This window comes from Phocoena phocoena, chromosome 13 (genome assembly GCF_963924675.1).
Source record: "Phocoena phocoena chromosome 13, mPhoPho1.1, whole genome shotgun sequence".
Lineage (NCBI taxonomy): Eukaryota > Metazoa > Chordata > Mammalia > Artiodactyla > Phocoenidae > Phocoena > Phocoena phocoena.
The window spans coordinates 44,110,862-44,129,562 of NC_089231.1; the positions used below are offsets into that span (position 1 = coordinate 44,110,862).

Consider the following 18,701-nt stretch of genomic DNA (forward strand, 5'->3'; position numbering starts at 1 on the left):
ATTTCCCTCCCAGGAAACATTTCCTAATTTGAAGTTTGTTTCATCTAGTGCAGTTATTAAGGTGGGAGTGCTTGGTGGCTTGTGGACTTGGCTGAGTAGCCATTTTTTTTCTTTAATGGTTAACCCTGGTCTAAATATGTGATTGGATTTTTATTTATATTATCTGCAAAACTGACAAGGCATTTGGGGCATATTTCAAATTCTTCCCCCATACTTGAGCGCATATTGCATGTTTAGTTTTATTTAAATATTGCCTGAGCTACATGGCAATTCAAAACAGAGCAAGGAGAACAATGCCAATTGCCATCTTAAGGCCAGTGCTTTTACATGACCAAGTTTTATTTATTCCATGTGCTGGAGATACACTACAGGCCACACAAAAGCTAAGAAGACCCTACAGGCCATCCAGGCACAAAGAAGACCCTGTCTCAAGTTTTAATTCATGGTCATGATTCTGTTAGTATGACTATAAGAAAAAAGTCTACAAATGCTCAGGAGAGCTCTTGCCCAACAGCACTATTTCCATCTATTTTTCTCACTGAGGTGTCTCACCTTGTTCCACAATTTTCTTAGCACCTGGTTGTGCGTCATAAATTACACTGTTAGTTTTTGGGTGGTGGGAATTAAACCTAAATCACAATTACTGAGAAAGAGCGTGCTGGGGTCCTGGCTACTTGGTATATTGTCCTGTACTGTACTTTGTGATTCGACTTCGGGCTGTGATAGGGGAGGCAGATCCTAGGGTATTGCTAAAGTGATGCTCAGAGGAGCCCCTCAAGTGGCCAATGGTGGATGTGCCCCCGATGCTGCTACTCAGGCCCCCGCCCCCTCCCAGACTGCTCAGCCCAATGCCACCACCACTGCCCACCAGGCCACTGCTGCCTATGCCACTGCCTCCACCTAGCCCAGCTGGGCCACTAATGCCAGTCATGCCGGAGCCTGAAACTACCTTCTCTGTCACAACCACATTGTGGGTGTTTGATAAATTGGGGTGCACACTCAGATTGCCCACTAGGCCGGAAGTTGGCTGGATTACTCTTTCTGTCACTACTACATTTGAAGACTCTCTAGGATCAGGGATGGTCAAAGTGGAGGGCAGGCTCGAACCAGGTGTTATTACCCTTTCTGTCACTATAACATTTGACCCATCTCTCAAGTCAGGCATCTCTAACATCCCATGCAGATTGGCACCAGAGATTGGGCCGACCACCCTCTCTGTCACCACCACGTTTGATGCATGTCGGTTATCGTGAACGTGGACAGAGGGCTTCAGAGTGCCCAAGGTGGTGTAAGACTCAGTTAAAGTGACATTACCATAGCCCAGAGGATCAGGAATAGAATGCTGTACCCCAGGTCCCGAGGGGTAGTTACTCTCAGAAATGATGGTGGTGGTGCCGAAATGTGGGGAGGTGTGTGGGTGTCCACTACCAGTGGGCTCTGTTCCCTGCAGAGGGCAGATCGGTTCAGTGCTGTCAGGTGGCCAAGAGGGATCAAGGTCTGGATATGGTTCCACTCCTTTTCCCAGGCTGATATCTGCCAACTTCTTAAATTTAGGCCCCAGTGTATCCAAAAAGCTGTCATCCAAGTCTTCTCCAATGAAGCTACAACAACCCACAGAGCCCGCAGGGGAACCTACACCTTCAATATCATATATGAGCAAACAGTCATTGGATGGGCGTGCTTCGTCTTCATCTGCATAAGCGTATGCTTTCTGAATTTGTAGAAGAAAGAGAAAATGAAATGATGAATACATTTTTAACAGTAATAGAGGTCTTTATCATTATTTTTTTCCAGAGCTTTACCAAAAAAAATATATAAAACAAAATTCTAACATCTTCTAGAGACTCTTTAGAAGTTATTATATAATTACTTGAAAGAATTTGGTTAGGAATTATTTTAACTGTAATTTGGATAATACATTTTGATATTTATTTAGATGGACTTCTTCATCTTAGTGCACTTGGGACACAAAAGCACAAAAGGAATCACGTGAATGATTTTGCAACCAAGTTAGAAGGAGGTATACTTAAAAACATTGAACTTAAAGTATACCAAAATTGTGTATTTTTTTGGATTTGTTTAAATTAGGTAGTTCATAGTTGATTTGGGTTCATTCAGAACTGTGCTTTTCTTCCTTCAGATGAAGTGAATATGGTGGTTCCATGAAGATTTATTTCAGTGTGGCTTTTTAAGCAAAATAACAGGAAAATTTGACTCTGGGTCTATGCCACTTTTGGATTCAGAATTGAAGGTGACCAAAGACAGTTCTTAAAAATAGAATCTCCTCCAATTCAGAGTGAAAGCTCACAGACATGTGTACTTTTATTTCATCTCTTTTGTTTGTAATGTTGGATTGCAAACTTTCTGGTTAAGCAGAAATACCTTTAGTAGCAAACCAACTCATTGTGCCATTTCAATTCAAAAACAGCTTTTGAGTCCTTACTGTTTGGCAGACACTCTCTTAGGAAGTTGGCAATAAAGTAATGAACAAAACCAGATAAAGTCCCTCTCTCACAGGGCTTACAGTTCAGTAGGATGAGCCAGACAACACATAAACGTATTTGTTAGGAGGTGCAGAGTAAAGGAGTAGAGAGGGATAGGGTTGCTCTTTCAGACGGAGAGTTCAGGGACAGCATCTCATAAAGTGATGGTTGTTCAGAGACTAAAGTCACGGGGACAGTAAAGCAGAGAGAGTGTTCTGGGCAGAAGGAGATACAAGTGTAAAAGTTGTGAGGCAGAAATGGAACTTTTCATGAAAATGATATTCATTTGTAGGGACATGGATAGGAAGTATACCTATGGATTTCAGCAACTGTCCCCTTATTATTTGCTGCTATTTGGAAGGCTTTTACTACTAGTTCAGTTCAAAATATCAGCCACCCTCTCATTAGGAGAGCTAATGACTGTATTTTAGGCCAGTGTGTAGAAGGACATAAATGTATCAGAGACAGTTATCAGAGGTAGAAAATATCAGAAGGTTTAAGTATCATATAGGGTAGAACCACGGGCAATTCTGTCTCTACCTGACGATGGCAAAATTAATTCTCTCTGGTTCTTAGAATGTCCTGGAAATGTACTATGGCTCTTGGACCCACCCTTATTACATGTTTACTCTGTGCTTGGAACTGAGCCAGGTACTGGCAACATAATGTAGAGCCCATGCAGACGAGGCACTAAAAACGGTGGTGGACATGTAACCAACAGATCTTAGCAATGGTATGTTCTATAAAATGTACAAACAAAGTACTACAGAGATACACATAAAGAAACATCAACGCTATTTTGGATGAGAGGATTCACAGTAAAAACTTCAGAAAGGCAGGGGTGTTTGAACCGGATAGAAAGATGAGTGTGGGTTTGTGAGAGAGAAGATCAGGTAAAAGCATTCCAGGATGAGCACAGCATAAGCAAAGACATGGAGGGCAGTAGACCAGTGTGAACAAGGCAAAGGGGCTTGGCAAGCAGGGTGGCTGGTAAGGAGTAATTGGAGATGTGAGGGTGTGAGGGAAGAGGTCAATTGGTTAATTGCTGTGTGAAGGAGATGGACTTCACGCCACAGACAAAACAGAGCTGGGAGCCACTGGTTGTTTTAAAGTGGGGGAGTAAAGTGCTCAAGTCAGAGTTTGAGAAATACTATTCAGCAGGAATATAGATTGTCAGGTGTAAAGACCAGAGGCTGGGAACCTAGTTAGGAAACACGCACCAAAGCCCTGTTGGGAAATAGTGGGAGCCTGGGGTAGAGATATGGGTGCAGGATGGGAAGGAAGGCATGGGGATAGAGAGCTTACCTGGCAGAAGTAACTTTCCATGAAGTTCATATTCAGCCCTCCTTCTCTACATTCCCTCATAGAACTTCTTAATGTTCCAGAATATTCTTGACATATCTTAGGTTGTCCTGATGTTTTAACTCCATCCACCAGTTCCAATGCTGTCGTTCTTTCTCCTCCTCCAAGATCTTGCATTTTTCTGCCATGATACTCATTTGTGTAAACCCCTAAAAGTGTTGATCAAATTAAATTTTACTTTCTCCTGTAAACTGTTTTTTCTCTAGTGTATTGTAAACTAAAAATTAGTAACTTACTGTAATGTAGTTTCTCCATTTAAGTACACAGTTGTGAGTGAGCAAAGAAATAAAATGAAGGTAATACAGGACTTCCCTGGTGGCACAGTGGTTAGGAATCTGCCTGCCAATGCAGGGGACACAGATTCGATCCCTGGTCCAGGAAGGAGCAACTAAGCCAGTGTGCCACAACTACTGAGCCCGCATTCCACAACTACTGAAGCCCACATGCCTAGAGCCTGTGCTCTGCAACAAGAGAAGCCACCAAAATGAGAAGCCTGGGCACCGCAACAAAGAGTAGCCCCTGCTCGCCACAACTAAAGCCCGCGCACAGCAACGAAGACCCAATGCAGCCAAAAATAAATAAATAAATAAATAAAAATGAAGGTAATACATAAAGAAAGGAGATGCAAATATGATATTGAGTTCAAAATAATATTATTAATCAATTTGTTAATTCAGTAATTATTTGAGATACTACTATATGTTGTGCTGGGATCGGGGGCTCCACAGAGGTTATACAACCCTATCTATACCTTAGAGAGTTTGATTTCAAATTGGGGGAAAATACCCAAATTCTAAAACTTAAGAAAAAAAACAGTATAAGAATACTCAATGTATTATTAGAAGCACAGGGCCTCCAGGGCATTCAGAGAAGAGGCCATGGCTATGGTGAGGGGATAGGTTTGCATGAAGACTCTGGGATTTGCACTTGATTGTGAGGGGTGAGTAGAAGCCTGTTACAAAATTCCAGGCAAGTGAGATAAAAGGATGGCCCAGACTATGGAAGTGCCATGGACAGAGAAAGTGTTGACAATGGGGTAGGTGTCCTATGGCTTTCATATTTTGAAGATCTTGAGTTTAGGTATAGTGTTTCATACTTCTTGCTCTGGTGCCTCTCACTGTGCTTTGTTCAAGGTTTGTAGACTTAATGACAGAATAAATGCATAAATAAATCCTGGTGGATTTGAGGATTTGACATGTCTTGAGAACTGACTGAGTGTCAATGAATAGGGAGATAAGAGAGTCAAAAATGAGTTTCTGCTTTTTAGGTGGAGGGTGTTGGGGTCGTTAACAATAATGGACACCTCAGGGGGAGAAATAAGTTTACAGACTAGCATCTCCAGTCTTCTGAATGTGGTCCGGTTCTATAAGTCATAAACATTCCTATGTCTTTTACATTTTGAAGAGTTCAAAGTGGAAAAGTCATGATCACAAGTTTGAAAAAGAGTGAATGAAAAATAAGAGAATCAATAATATTTATTTACCTTGAAATAAGGCAAGACAGTACAATTATTTTCAAAGATATGAGTTTTTAAAATTTATTCCTCTTTTTCTTAGACTGATTTTGTGAATTGTGGAGGCAGATGCTAGCCTCAATAAATGAGCATACGTCTATTTAATAGGGCTGTACTTTAATTCAAATTAGTGGTTTTTAATAAATAACAATTGCTCTATTAGACAAAAAAATCTCAGCCAAAATTGACTTCTGGTTACAATTCAGTACTTCTCTCCTATTTATAGAAATCCTAATCGGGTCATCTCTTGTGTACTCTCTGATGATTGAAGAAGATTTTTAAAAATGCAACCTAAAAGAATAATAAGTATTGTAGGTTTTTCTTTATCATTTAATTTGCAAATTAGTCATTTAAAAAAGACTGATGGGAACAACTGCAAAGATAAGACAATTGAGAATGGTAAGGTATGCAAAGACAGAGAATAGAGTTCCTCGCTAGTCATTTGAACTATGAAAACTTAAAAAAAACTTTTCTTACCTGAGTTGTCAATGCAGTCGATAATATCTGCATTATTGGGTGGTATTTGTGGTGCACCGATATTGGTCAAATCCTAAAGGACAGGAAACATTTTCCCATTTGTAATGATTCTTTTCTTTCAATAATTATACACTGGGTTTGTTCTCAAATTACCTCAGATTTTCTAAAAGGATACTGAAAGTAATCTGAACCTCATTTAGAAAGGCTTCCCCGGTTACTGTCATCTAATTTTGTTGTACCTTTCTCTTCATTTTCCCCATCGGCTATCCCAGAACAAAGAACAACCTAGACTGTTAGTGAGCACTTACCACAAGTTTGGGCTGCGGTCCTTCCACCGCCCATGAATGCATTGCTCCATCCGTACATTCGGGAACAGGCTTAAAGCTGGCCCTACAACCAGGGACACCTCCACAGTCACAAAACATCAACAAAAATGGGACCACTGATGGTGAAAAGATAGGAATATTGCAATTAGCAGTGGGACCATATTAAAACAAAACAACCTGCTTTTATGATTAAATTTGAACCCCTAATATAACTCCATTTGATTCTAACATTATTATGAAAGTTTCAGAAAGCAAGCTGAATAATGGTGAGATACCAAAATCAATGTAAGCCTCAGACTGCAATCAATTTTTACTTGTTATATAGTATTCAGATTACAGATCATATTATACTATTAAAGCAGATGAGTCTTTTCCCTGTCATTACTTAGGAAAATATTAAAGGAAAAATATTCCTCAGAGACTGTAGCATCTGGCTCATGACCACTCTAATTTCTATCATCATCCAAGGCAATGTTAAAGACCACCTGAAGAATCCATTGGATATTATACCCTCATGTCTAGATCCTTGACTATGTCCACTCTAGTGATCATACAATGTGGTCTATCTCTAAATGCTTCCATGCGTGGTACTTCCTTTTCATTATCTACGTATTGTTGTGAAGTAAGTTTTATTATTTCACAGTTGGCCAAAGCAAGGCTCAGAAAACTTGGGTAAACTTTGAAGGACTCAGACAATTGAATTTAAAAGCTGGAGTTTAATTCTTCGTCTATTTTGCTCTCCTTTCCTTAGGCTGTGCAGCTTTGGCACAGCATGAAATCCCTTCAAGGTCTAGCCCCTGCCTATCTTTCTAGACTCGACTCTCACCATGCTCTCAAGTACATCCTTTATTTCTTCTATGCTGGAGTCCTTTATTTCAGTTACTTGCACTCTCATTCTTTTGGGATTTTGCACATGGATTTTTTTTCTTCTTATATTGTGTTCCCCTTTTCTTGTCCACTAGGCTACCTCCTATTCATCTGTTAAAACCCAACTCAGAGTTTACTTTCTCTATGTAGCCTTTTCTGATTGTTTCAGTCAGTTATTTCTGACTGTCTTCTTCACTCAGGTAGCAATTTGAACCTGTCTGTTATGGTACTTTCCCATTACATTGAGATTCAAAGCAAAAAAGTTTTTATCCTCCACTGCACTCTAAGGGGTCAAGTTGTTTGATGTTTTTTTTCATGTCATAAACCCAACACCAAACATAGAAATTTCTTGATAATTGCACAAAATAAGGATTTGTAAAATATATGTCATCAAAGGATCAGAAAACGTATTTCCTCTCCACAGTTTTTTAGGGGGCACATAAAAACAGGACTGTTAAAGTACTTACATCCAAGGATCAAGAATCCCATGATGAGTAGTCCAATGCCAGCAGGACCAAAATATACATTATCCTTTATTACTAGATGAAAAGCGGTGGTGCCACCTACACGTAAAGTATTTGCATTTTTGTAGGTATCAGTGGTAACATCTGAGGAAGTAAGGCCATTTGTGCTAGTACTGGTATTATTATCATTAGACAGTGCACCACCTCCCTTGGAATCACTTTCAAGGTTAATAATAATTGTACCAGTAGCAGTTTTTTGAAGAGCATCTGTAACAAGGTTTAAAATGAGAGAAATATTTTATACATTTAGTGTAATAATTGTTGGACAATACAAAACTATTTTCTCTTTGCATCAGTACTTATTTCAATGTGTTCATTCCCACCAATTCAGTAACTCCGCATATTGTCTCTTGTCTGTGACTCAGTTTTTAAATCAAACCATTATGAATAAATATTAGTGCTTGAGAAAAACTGTCCTATGTGTTGAGAAACATACACAGTAAGCACCACATTATGTATTGGTCAGCAGTGTGTCATAAGCCACTGTGGAGACATTTCTAGACCATGTGTTGCACACTTCTCCATGTATTAGACTAGATTTTGTTTGCTGTTTTACTGTCTTTCATCTTCAGTTCTTGTCTTTTTTCCTTTGATGGGCTGACAAAACCAACAGACTTTGGGCAGATTGGTCAGTCATTTGTATAAAAATCTCCTACTGATAAAGTAGCATATCCTCAAACTCACAACCAACAGTTCAAACAACTCATAGGAGAGGGAATTTGGCACTATTGGGGGAGGGGAATCTTCATATCAATAAAATGAAGCACTTTTGTTTCACAAGCAGATACTCCAAATTTGCTTTTTTCTTATCCTTTAAAGTTTCAGTAAATTATTGTGTTTGTTGACGAAACACAGGAGGAGAGACATCTGTGATTTGTTTCAACTTAATGGTTCCACAATTGCTGTTGGCTTCAGCAAGTTACTATTATTGTTATTATTATTTCTATTATATAGATGTAAGCGCTGTTGTTAGACTTTGTCCATTGATGTCACTCTAGAATCTGGCACAATGGCTGACGTTTGGTTAGAATTCGATACTTAGTTTCTGGATAAATGAATAAAGATATCCCTGGAAGTACATAACAGAGATAGGTTTACATACAGTCTATTTGATATCAAAGCCCAAGCCCTTTCAGCCCAGCTATGCTGATTCTATTGTTACTGTTTTGTTGGAATACAACAATTCTATTGTACTGTTACTGTTTTTGTTATCTTTATTATTATCATCAGATCTAATGTTTATCCCCAGAAGGTGGTATTTTTTAATGACAAAGGGAATGCTCCCTATTTGCCATCAGCCTACAGTTTAGTAAATTAAAGTTCCAATTTCTCTTTCATGTGTCCAATTAAGCTTGATGTTGGATGTAAGAAAAGGAGTAAACTAGCAATTGCTTAAGACAATTTCAGCACTGAAATAACCTTTATATGTAGATGGAATAAACATTTCGATTTGTAATAAACATTTTAAAAACTACATTTATTTTGACTGATTGTGGAAAAGACCAGCATAATTTGGTAAAAATTCTGAATTGTTGAATGACTTTAAAGAAATGCTGTTTTATTTCTTTTAAACTTGTGAAGCAAGTGGAAATTGTCAATCCCTTCTTAGGACAATTGAAAGAAAAAGAGGAAGAAAGGGAGAGAAGGAGGAAGAAGGGAGGAAGAGAAACTGAAGTAGCAAATATTGCTTAGAATTAGCCTCGAGGAACTTCCCTCCTAGTGATTAGCCTAATTTAATTTTGTTGGTTTTGAAAAGTAATATAAGTATGCTAATTCCAAATTGTTTACACAAAATTGCACATCAACTTTCCAAGGATCATGTAAAGTTAAGTTAACTTGGCTTTGGGTCTGTTTGAAAATAATTTTACAGTACAATTAAAAATTTTCTATTACTGACATTAATACGAACTAACATTTATTATATATATATATATATATATATATATATATATTTTTTTTTTTTTTTTTTTTTGGTACGTGGGCCTCTCACTGTTGTGGCCTCCCCCGTTGCGGAGCACAGGCTCCGGATGCGCAGGCTCAGCGGCCATGGCTCACGGGTCTAGCCGCTCCGCGGCATGTGGGATCTTCCCGGACCGGGGCACGAATTCATGTCCCCTACATCGGCAGGAGGACTCTCAACCACTGCGCCACCAGGGAAGCCCAACTAACGTTTATTGAATGTCAGCACTCGTCTAGTGCTTTATATGTAGTAACTCCTTAAGTACTTCTAAATCCATAATGTTATTGGCCCATTTTATGGAAGAGAAAACTGAGCGATAGATGGGTTAAATAACTTCTCTAAAATCTTAGAGCTAGTAAGTGATGGTACGAGATACCAATCCAGTCTAATTCCAGAGCCCACGGTCTTAACCCTAAATTATAATGCCTCTTGTATCATTCAGGATTTGATTGTATAATACCCAATATGATAACTTTTGTTGGAAAAAGGGTTACTTCAAAAGACAGTAATTAAAATTTTAGTTTCTGAATGTATATATAACTTCCAGTAGACGAGAAAAAATTAAATTGATTTCTTACCATCTATAGATAGAATTGTTCCTTGGTATTTTCCCCTAAGTATTTCATATTGTTGAACAGTAACTTTATTTCTCAAAATAATGATGCCCGTTTTTGAGTCAATAGTGATTAGGCCCGTTGGATTACTTCCCATTACATATCTGTATTTGAAAGACAATGGTACAAATTAATGTTAGCTATCTAAAGGCAGGGGGTAGAGAAAGAGAGATTTTGATTTTAAACCATGTTTCCAGCCAGTAATTGTAACTCCTGGATATAATTTTCAATTATTGGAGACTTTATTTTTGGGGGGGGGGGCAGTTTCAGCTGTTTGAGGACATTCAGAAATGGATGAAGATTTAAATTTAAGAAAAAAGAATTACTGAGCAGCCACTTGTGATGGAATGTCTATTACATCTAGCCCACTTAGATGTACGAAAATCCTCTGACGCCTGCAGCCTCATTTTCATTTGATTTTGGTAGCATCAGAACTGTCCTGGACAGCCCAGATGCTGCGACTTCCTGGGCTGCTGCTAATTCTAAACTATTCTCTTACCAAAGAAGTTACTTCTTCAGCAGCTTGGCTTTCATCCCTTCCCTATTTCCACTCCCCTCCCCACATACACAGTGAATATACAGGACTTCTTGTGGATTCCAAACTCTGTCCTCGTCTCGTGCCTCTATCCTATTCTCTATTCTCTTTCTCTTCTCATCTTTGACTTTGAAGTTTTCCTTCTCATTTATATGTTCGTTAGACAAACATTGGTTAGATAGCTCTCTGTGTCAGGCATTGTGCTAAACTCAGGAAATAGAACTTGGAAAGCAGTCAGATAGGGGTGTGGTCTTCCCTCAGTGAACTCACATCTGTGGAGTACAAGGGAGCTTATCAGTAATGGCGGTGCAGTGTGATAAGAGCTATAACTGAAATACTCACATGGAGTGAGAGGAACACACAGAAAGAACTTTTAAAACTCATTTGTGAAGTCTTTCCACTCCACCATTATTCCTGATCACAAGCACATTTGCAAACTACGTGTGCACATATACACACAGATTTTTATTGATCAAGTAGAAACACTTGGATATGTAGAGTTAAAAAAAAAACTACACAGCTTAATTTTTCCTCAATGTAACCAATTTTTCATATCAAGATTATCGTTGACCAATATTATGTGCTGATTAAAGAGAGAAAGTATCTGAAATGCGTTAACTAAATCTAATTGATTTCAATCTGGGCAAATTTGCAATGGTAAAATCAATCCATCAAATCTTCCAAGGGGAATAACCATGATATGTAGTAATCAGCTAACTGGTCAGTAAAATATATAAACACAGGAGCATCAAACTTTCCAGATAAAATATTTTCACATTTTAAACCTTCACATTTTTCCATCTTACATTTTTGTGCAAATTTTTATATTTTCTTAAGTTAAACAGTCTAAGTTAGGTAACAATTCCCCAATTAGTACGTTTGATGATTGAATTTCAAAAATAGTGACAAATATTTTAATTCAGATACTTTCTAAAAAGAACATATTTACTTAAGTTCAATATGTGGTGAAAATTAGTTGGAAAATGTCAGTCTTACCTAACAGTGGTTGAAGGTAGACCTGTGTCCAGATCAGTAGCTATAAAGTCTCCCAATCTATAGTTTTGTCCCATCGCACTAGTTACTACGAATGTCTTTGAACCTGGACGGAACACTGAGCCTTCAACTACGTTTAACACAGTCACAGAGACTGCAGTTGCTGTGAGTTTATATTGAGACTTAATTGATTGATGAAATTCAACTTTATTTCTAACACCAAGACTAAGTTGAAGATTCTTCGTAGCTTCATAATCTAGGGCCTAGAAAATACATAGTGAAATAGTTTTACTATAAGGGGAAAAAACATTCTAGAGGAAAGAGATATTCTTTGATAATAGGCAAAAAAATTCTTACATCTTTTTCTTTAATTAAATATAAATACATATAAATACACACTCTGTTCTTACTTTATATTCAATTCAATACAAATACATGAAAATACAGTAAGAAAAAGTCCAATTGTCTTAGATCTTTTGCTGAAAAAGTATGAGTTCTAATTGTCCACCAAACTAAAAAACTTAAAATAATACAGGTGGTCAAATCCATGCATTTTGTAATGCAAGGAGAGTTTATGTTAGATGCTATCATTTCAGGTTTCTCAGAAAATAGCTCTATTTATTAGGAAGAATGGGCCAAGTATATCATAGGTTCAATCATTTGACTGATTTTATCCATAAAGAACTATGTACAAGAAATTTTACAATGTATATGTGACTTCTTTCAATAAATCAAATAATAGAATGTAGTATATAAATAATAAAAAGAAATCCATATTTTATTCAACATATCCTGGAAAAATTCACTTTATATTATAAAATTATCAAGTAGTCATTTTCATTATGAAAGACAGTGTCAAAATCCACTACTCATAAAATCCACAACTATGCATTATGCCTATAAATACCAACTATATTTTTTTAAATTTTCATATAACAGTAGTTTAGATGACCATCGATTCACACATTGAGCTCTCTACTTAGCTAAAATTTTCAGTCTTTGCTCTAATATTAGCTTTATTTGCAACTCCAAGAATGGCTATAAAATTATGTATACATATACATCACACACACGTATTACATATATATATATAATCCTAACAAAAGAATTAATATATGATGTCATGTCTGGGAGAAAAATGAACATTATTCCCACTTTACAGACAGAGATATTGAGGCCAGATAGATCAATTAATTTTCTAAAGTAATATCATAGTTTGGGGTGAAATAGATTAGGACTCAGTTTCCCCAACAGGGAAACCTAGATAGTGTAGTGGAAAGAATGTGAACTTAATAGCTAGAGAAGCCTAGGTTTGAATGTCAGCTGTCCCACTTACTAGTGATGAGAACTGAGCAGGTTACAAACTCTCTCTGAACCTCAGTGTATTTATTTATAATGTGGGCATATAACCTATTTTACAGGGATGCTGTAGAGAATAAACTAAATCATCCGCACACTGCCTCAGTGAATGGAAGCTGTAGGCATGGTGACACTTTATGAAGACATATGAGACAAATGATCACACATTCCTATGGGGACAGAATTCCTTAGGAGTTTATTTCCCAGAGCAATTCTGAAGGAAGAAAACAGTTAAAAAGAGATTACATTTTACCATGAGGAATACATATTGCATGCATCACGTACAATCCATGCACAGCTATTGCAGATTTTAAAAAATAGACTGACAAGTCTTGTAGCACAGGGTGAAATCTTCACTATCAGCTCCCTAGGAGTCAGACATTTTTCCCCCTCGAATCTCAGAGAAAATTCTACTGCAGGTAAATGTGGTGGATCAGTAATGTAGAGGGGACACAGGAGAACTGTGTTGACTTGGACCAAATCTCTATGACTTGGACCAAGTCTCTAGTATACTTATGTCTGTAATAAGCCTGGGTCAGCTGCAGAAGTGAGATGAGAATGTGATAATCCTACAATTACAGTAATTTAATTTTAATTCTGTGAAAACACACTGGATGAACTAACAACTTTTAAATTATGTGATGAATAATAATTGATGTACAGTGTTGACAGGGACACTTTTTTTTAGGCAATGTTTAATCTGCTTCAAAAAATATTCTTCAAATGTGTAAAACAAAACCTTAAGGATTAATTGTACTTTGTTGTAAGCATAAAATAAGATTTGTGTTTAAAAATGTATGATCTGTGAGGGAATATTGTATTGCTAGAAAAGAGTTTCAAGTAAAAGTTCAATGCCTGTCTTTATGAAATTATATAAGCAGAAAAACTCTCTATAAAAAAGCTCTATATCATGTATAATTCTAAAACACAGTAATTTTTATTCTTTCACCCACTCAAGTTTGTGAAATGTTAACATCATTTTAAGATTAACACTTTGAAAAAAACCAAGAAAACAAAATATTTAGGATAATTATTCCATACCTTAATAACCTTTAAAGTTCCCACATTTGTTCTTTCATTCATTTCTATTTCAAACCAATTTCCCTCATTTCCAGAGATAAAGAAAATGACTGCCATCCAGTTAGCTGAGAACTCCTCATCCAAATCAATTATTCTAATCTGGAGCAAATTTGAATTTAGAGCATTTTCTTCAATACTTATGGAATACTGAAACAAGAAGTAAAAAATTTTAGCACAAACTATGTGAGAAATAGAACTATATTAGTTTTATATAGAATGTTTATAGTTATTCATGATATAGGAAAGAGATCTATGTTTGTGGTCTCACTTTTCATTGTTCAAATAGGGTTTTTTTCATATGTATTATGTAGACAAGCATGAGATGAAATATTTGTGTACATTTGGGTTGTGTGTGACTAAAGATAACATGTACATATATAAATAGAATTGTTTGAACAAATTTTAGAAGGTAATGAACCTAAAGTTGTTGTTAAATTCAAAGACTAATACTTACTGATGACTGTTCCATGTATGGGATGTTATCATTGACATCGAGGATTTTAATGCTGCATTCACACTCTGCTGCCATACCATCTGCCCCACCATCGCGGTCTGAGCCTCTTACAACTAGAGAGTACTGGCCATATTGCTAAAAATACACACAACAAACAATACCACAGTTGATGTAGACAGTTTTTATTTTGTCTCATACAAGGATCTTTTAAAATGTTGGATCAACATTTATATAAATCTATGATGAAGATAGAGGTAACACAGAATATTGAAAATTCGAAAATCTCACATGAATCAATATGAAGTTGCCACTTCTATTCCCAAAAATTCTTATTCAGCATCATTTAAAAGAAGCAAAAATTTGAAAAGACATCATTCCTTATTATATGTTGAAAAAGTTTATAAAGGATGAAGCAGAACAAAATGATCAGGAGGGGAGAGATTAAGATTTACTAAGAATTTATGGAATTAAAATTCTGTACCCCAAATTATCAACCCCTGAAGAATAAAGAGATAGCAAATGGTTTGCATTTTTTGGGGGGTGACAGTACAGTTATTGATGATCTGTTTTCTTGATTCTACACAAAGGTACTTAAATTTTTAGAAGCTGGTAAAAGCCATGAAGCCTTTCCCAGACACATGCATATATGCATCCTCACTCAAAGTTGTGGATATAATTTTAGAGGATTCATAGTTAGAGACGTCTTGAGGGTTCTCCACAAATGCCAGGTTAAGACTATCTGCTCTGAGAAAAAGGGAGAGGGCTCAAATCAATAAGATTGGAAATGAAAAAGGAGAAGCTATAAAGGACACCACAGAAATACAAAGGATCATTAGAGAAAACTACAAGCAACAGTATGCCAATAAAATGGACAACCTGGAAGAAATGGACAAATTCTTAGAAAGGTACAATCTCCCAAGACTAAACCAGGAAGAAATAGAAAATATGAACAGACCAATCACAAGTACTAAAATTGAAACTGTGATTAAAAAACTCCCAACGAACAAAAGTCTAGGACCAGATGCCTTTGCAGGCAAGTTCTATCAAACATTTAGAGAAGAGTTAACATGGATTTCTTCTTCTGAAACTATTCCAAAAAATTGCAGAGGAAGGAATACTCCCAAACTCATTCTATGAGGCCACCATCACCCTGATACCAAAATCAGACACAGGTTCCACAAAAATAGAAAACTACAGGCCGATATCACTGATGAAAATAGATGCAAAAATCCTCAACAAAACACTAGCAAACAGAATCCAACAATACATTAAAAGGATCATACACCGTGATCAAGTGGGATTTGTCCCAGTGATGCAAGAATTTTTCAATATCCGCAAATCAATCAGTGTGATACACCACATCAACAAACTGAAGAATAAAAACCATATGATCATCTTAATAGACGCAGAAAAAGCTTTTGACAAAATTCAACATCCATTTATGATAAAAACTCCCCAGAAAGTGAGCACAGACGGAACCTACCTCAACATAATAAAGGCCATATATAGCAAACCCACAGCCAACATCGTTCTCAATGGTGAAAAACTGAAACCATTTCCACTAAGATGAGGAACAAGACAAGGTTGCCCACTCTCACCACTATTATTCAACATAGTTTTGGAAGTTTTAGCCACAGCAATCAGAGAAGAAAAGGAAATAAAAGGAATCCAAATTAGAAAAGAAGAAGTAAAGCTGTCACTGTTTGCAGATGACATGATACTATACATAGAGAATCCTAAAGATGCTACCAGAAAACAACTAGAGCTAATCAATGAATTTGGTAAAGTAACAGGATACAAAATTAATGCACAGAAATCTCTTGCATTCCTATACACTAATGATGAAAAATCTGAAAGTGAAATTAAGAAAACACTCCCATTTACCATTGCAAATATCTAGGAATAAACCTACCTAAGGAGACAAAAGACCTGTATGCAGAAAATTAAAAGACACTGATGAAAGAAATTAAAATAGATGGAGAAATATACCATGTTCTTGGATTGGAAGAATCAACATTGTGAAAATGACTATACTACCCAAAGCAATCTACAGATTCAATGCAATCCCTATCAAACTACCACTGGCATTTTTCACAGAACTAGAACAAAAAATTTCACAATGTGTATGGAAACACAAAGACCCCGAATAGCCAAAGCATTCTTGAGAAAGAAAAACAGCTGGAGGAATCAGACTCCCTGACTTCAGACTATACTACAAAGCTACAGTAATCAAGACAGTATGGTACTGGCACAAAAACAGAAATATAGATCAATGGAACAGGATAGAAAGCTCAGAGATAAACCCACGTGCATATGGCTACCTTATCTTTGATAAAGGAGGCAAGAATATACAATGGAGAAAAGATAGCCTCTTTAATAAGCGGTGCTGGGAAAACTGGACAGCCACATGTAAAAGAATGAAATTAGAACACTCCCTAATACCATACTCAAAAATAAACTCAAAATGGATTAAAGACCTAAATGTAAGGCCCGACACCATCAAACTCTTAGAGAACATAGGCAGAACACTCTATGACATAAATCACAGCAAAATCCTTTTGACCCACATCCTAGAGAAATGGAAATAAAAACAAAAATAAACAAATGGGACCTAACGAAACTTCAAAGCTTTTGCACAGCAAAGGAAACCATAAATAAGACGAAAAGACAACCTTCAGAATGGGAGAAAATATTTGCAAATGAAGCAACTGACAAAGGATTAATCTCCAAAACATACAAGCAACTCATGCAGCTCAATATCAAAAAAACAAACAATCCAATCCAAAAATGGGCAGAAGACCTAAATAGACATTTCTCCAAAGAAGATATACAGATTTCCAAAAGGCACATGAAAAGATGCTCAACATCGCTAATTATTAGAGAAAGGCAAATCAAAACTACAGTGAGATATCACCTCACACCAGCCAGAATGGCCATCATCAAAAATCTACAAACAGTAAATGCTGGAGAGGGTGTGGAGTAAAGGGAACCCTCTTACACTGTTGGTGGGAATGTAAATTGGTACAGCCACTCTGGAGAAAAGTATGGAGGTTCCTTTAGAAACTAAAAATAGAGCTACCATATGATCAGCAATCCCACTTCTGGGCATATATCTGGAGAAAAACATGGTTCGAAAGCATACATGCCCCCCAATGTTCATTGCAGTACTGTTTACAATAGATGAAAGCAACCTAAATGTCCATCGACAGATGAATGGATAAAGAAGATGTGGTACATACATACAATGGATATTAGCCATTAAAAAGAATGAAATACTGCCAGTTGCAAGAACATGGATGTACCTGAAGATTATCATACTAAGTGAAGTAAGTCAGACAGAGAAAGACAATATCATATGATATCACTTATATGCAGAATCTAAAAAAGAAAGATACAAATGGACTTACTTACAAAGTGGAAACAGACTCACAGACTTAGAGAATGAACTTATGATTACCAGTGGGGGAAGGGTGGGGGGACGGATAGATTGTGAGCTTGGGACTGACATGTACACACTGCTATGTTGAAAATAGATAACCAACAAGGACCTACTGTATAGCACAGGGAACTCTGCTCAATGTTAGGTAACAACCTAAATGGGAAAATAATTTGAAAAAGAATAGATACATGTATATGTATAACTGAATCACCTTGCTATATACCTGAAGCTATCACAACACTATTAATAATTATACTCCAATAAAAAGTTTAAAAAATAATTTAAAAATAAAATAGTTAACTAACAAGAACATACTGTATAGCACAGGAAACACTGCTCAATATTCTGTAATAACCTAAATGGGAAAAGAATTTGAAAAAGAATAGATACATTTATACGTATAACTGAATCACTTTGCTGTACACCTGAACCTAACATAACATTGTTAATCAACTATAATCCAAAAAAAAAAAATTAGAAAGAATAAAATATCTGCTCTGGCGGCTTGCCAGTGATTGCAGAGTTCCTTTACTTTTTAGAGCTCTTCACCATTACAACTCTTTTCATGTTAAAGGAAACCCACTGGGCCCTTTAAGAAAGTTTGAGAGAGAAATACCTAAATAGTCAACTTCTTCTTATGGTAATTTTCAAACAAGTAAAAAAGGACATAATGGTAACCTAGAAACTGATGGCATTGGGATCAATAAAGAGTGTT

At 36.6% G+C, this 18,701-nt stretch overlaps 1 protein-coding gene across 1 annotated transcript in view; it reads right to left on the reverse strand.

Annotated features, from left to right (window-relative positions):
* Window positions 1-670: 670 nt before the first annotated feature.
* Window positions 671-18,701, reverse strand: part of DSG1 (desmoglein 1) — a 37,470-nt gene continuing 19,439 nt past the window's right edge. Inside the window, exons 7-15 of the mRNA XM_065890571.1 lie at window positions 14,548-14,682; window positions 14,055-14,240; window positions 11,658-11,917; window positions 10,091-10,230; window positions 7,496-7,759; window positions 6,144-6,277; window positions 5,836-5,908; window positions 3,789-3,994; window positions 671-1,711 (exon numbers count right to left, since the gene is read on the reverse strand). Of these exons, the coding sequence (XP_065746643.1) occupies window positions 671-1,711; window positions 3,789-3,994; window positions 5,836-5,908; window positions 6,144-6,277; window positions 7,496-7,759; window positions 10,091-10,230; window positions 11,658-11,917; window positions 14,055-14,240; window positions 14,548-14,682 (2,439 nt within the window). The remainder of the gene's footprint in view (window positions 1,712-3,788; window positions 3,995-5,835; window positions 5,909-6,143; window positions 6,278-7,495; window positions 7,760-10,090; window positions 10,231-11,657; window positions 11,918-14,054; window positions 14,241-14,547; window positions 14,683-18,701) is intronic.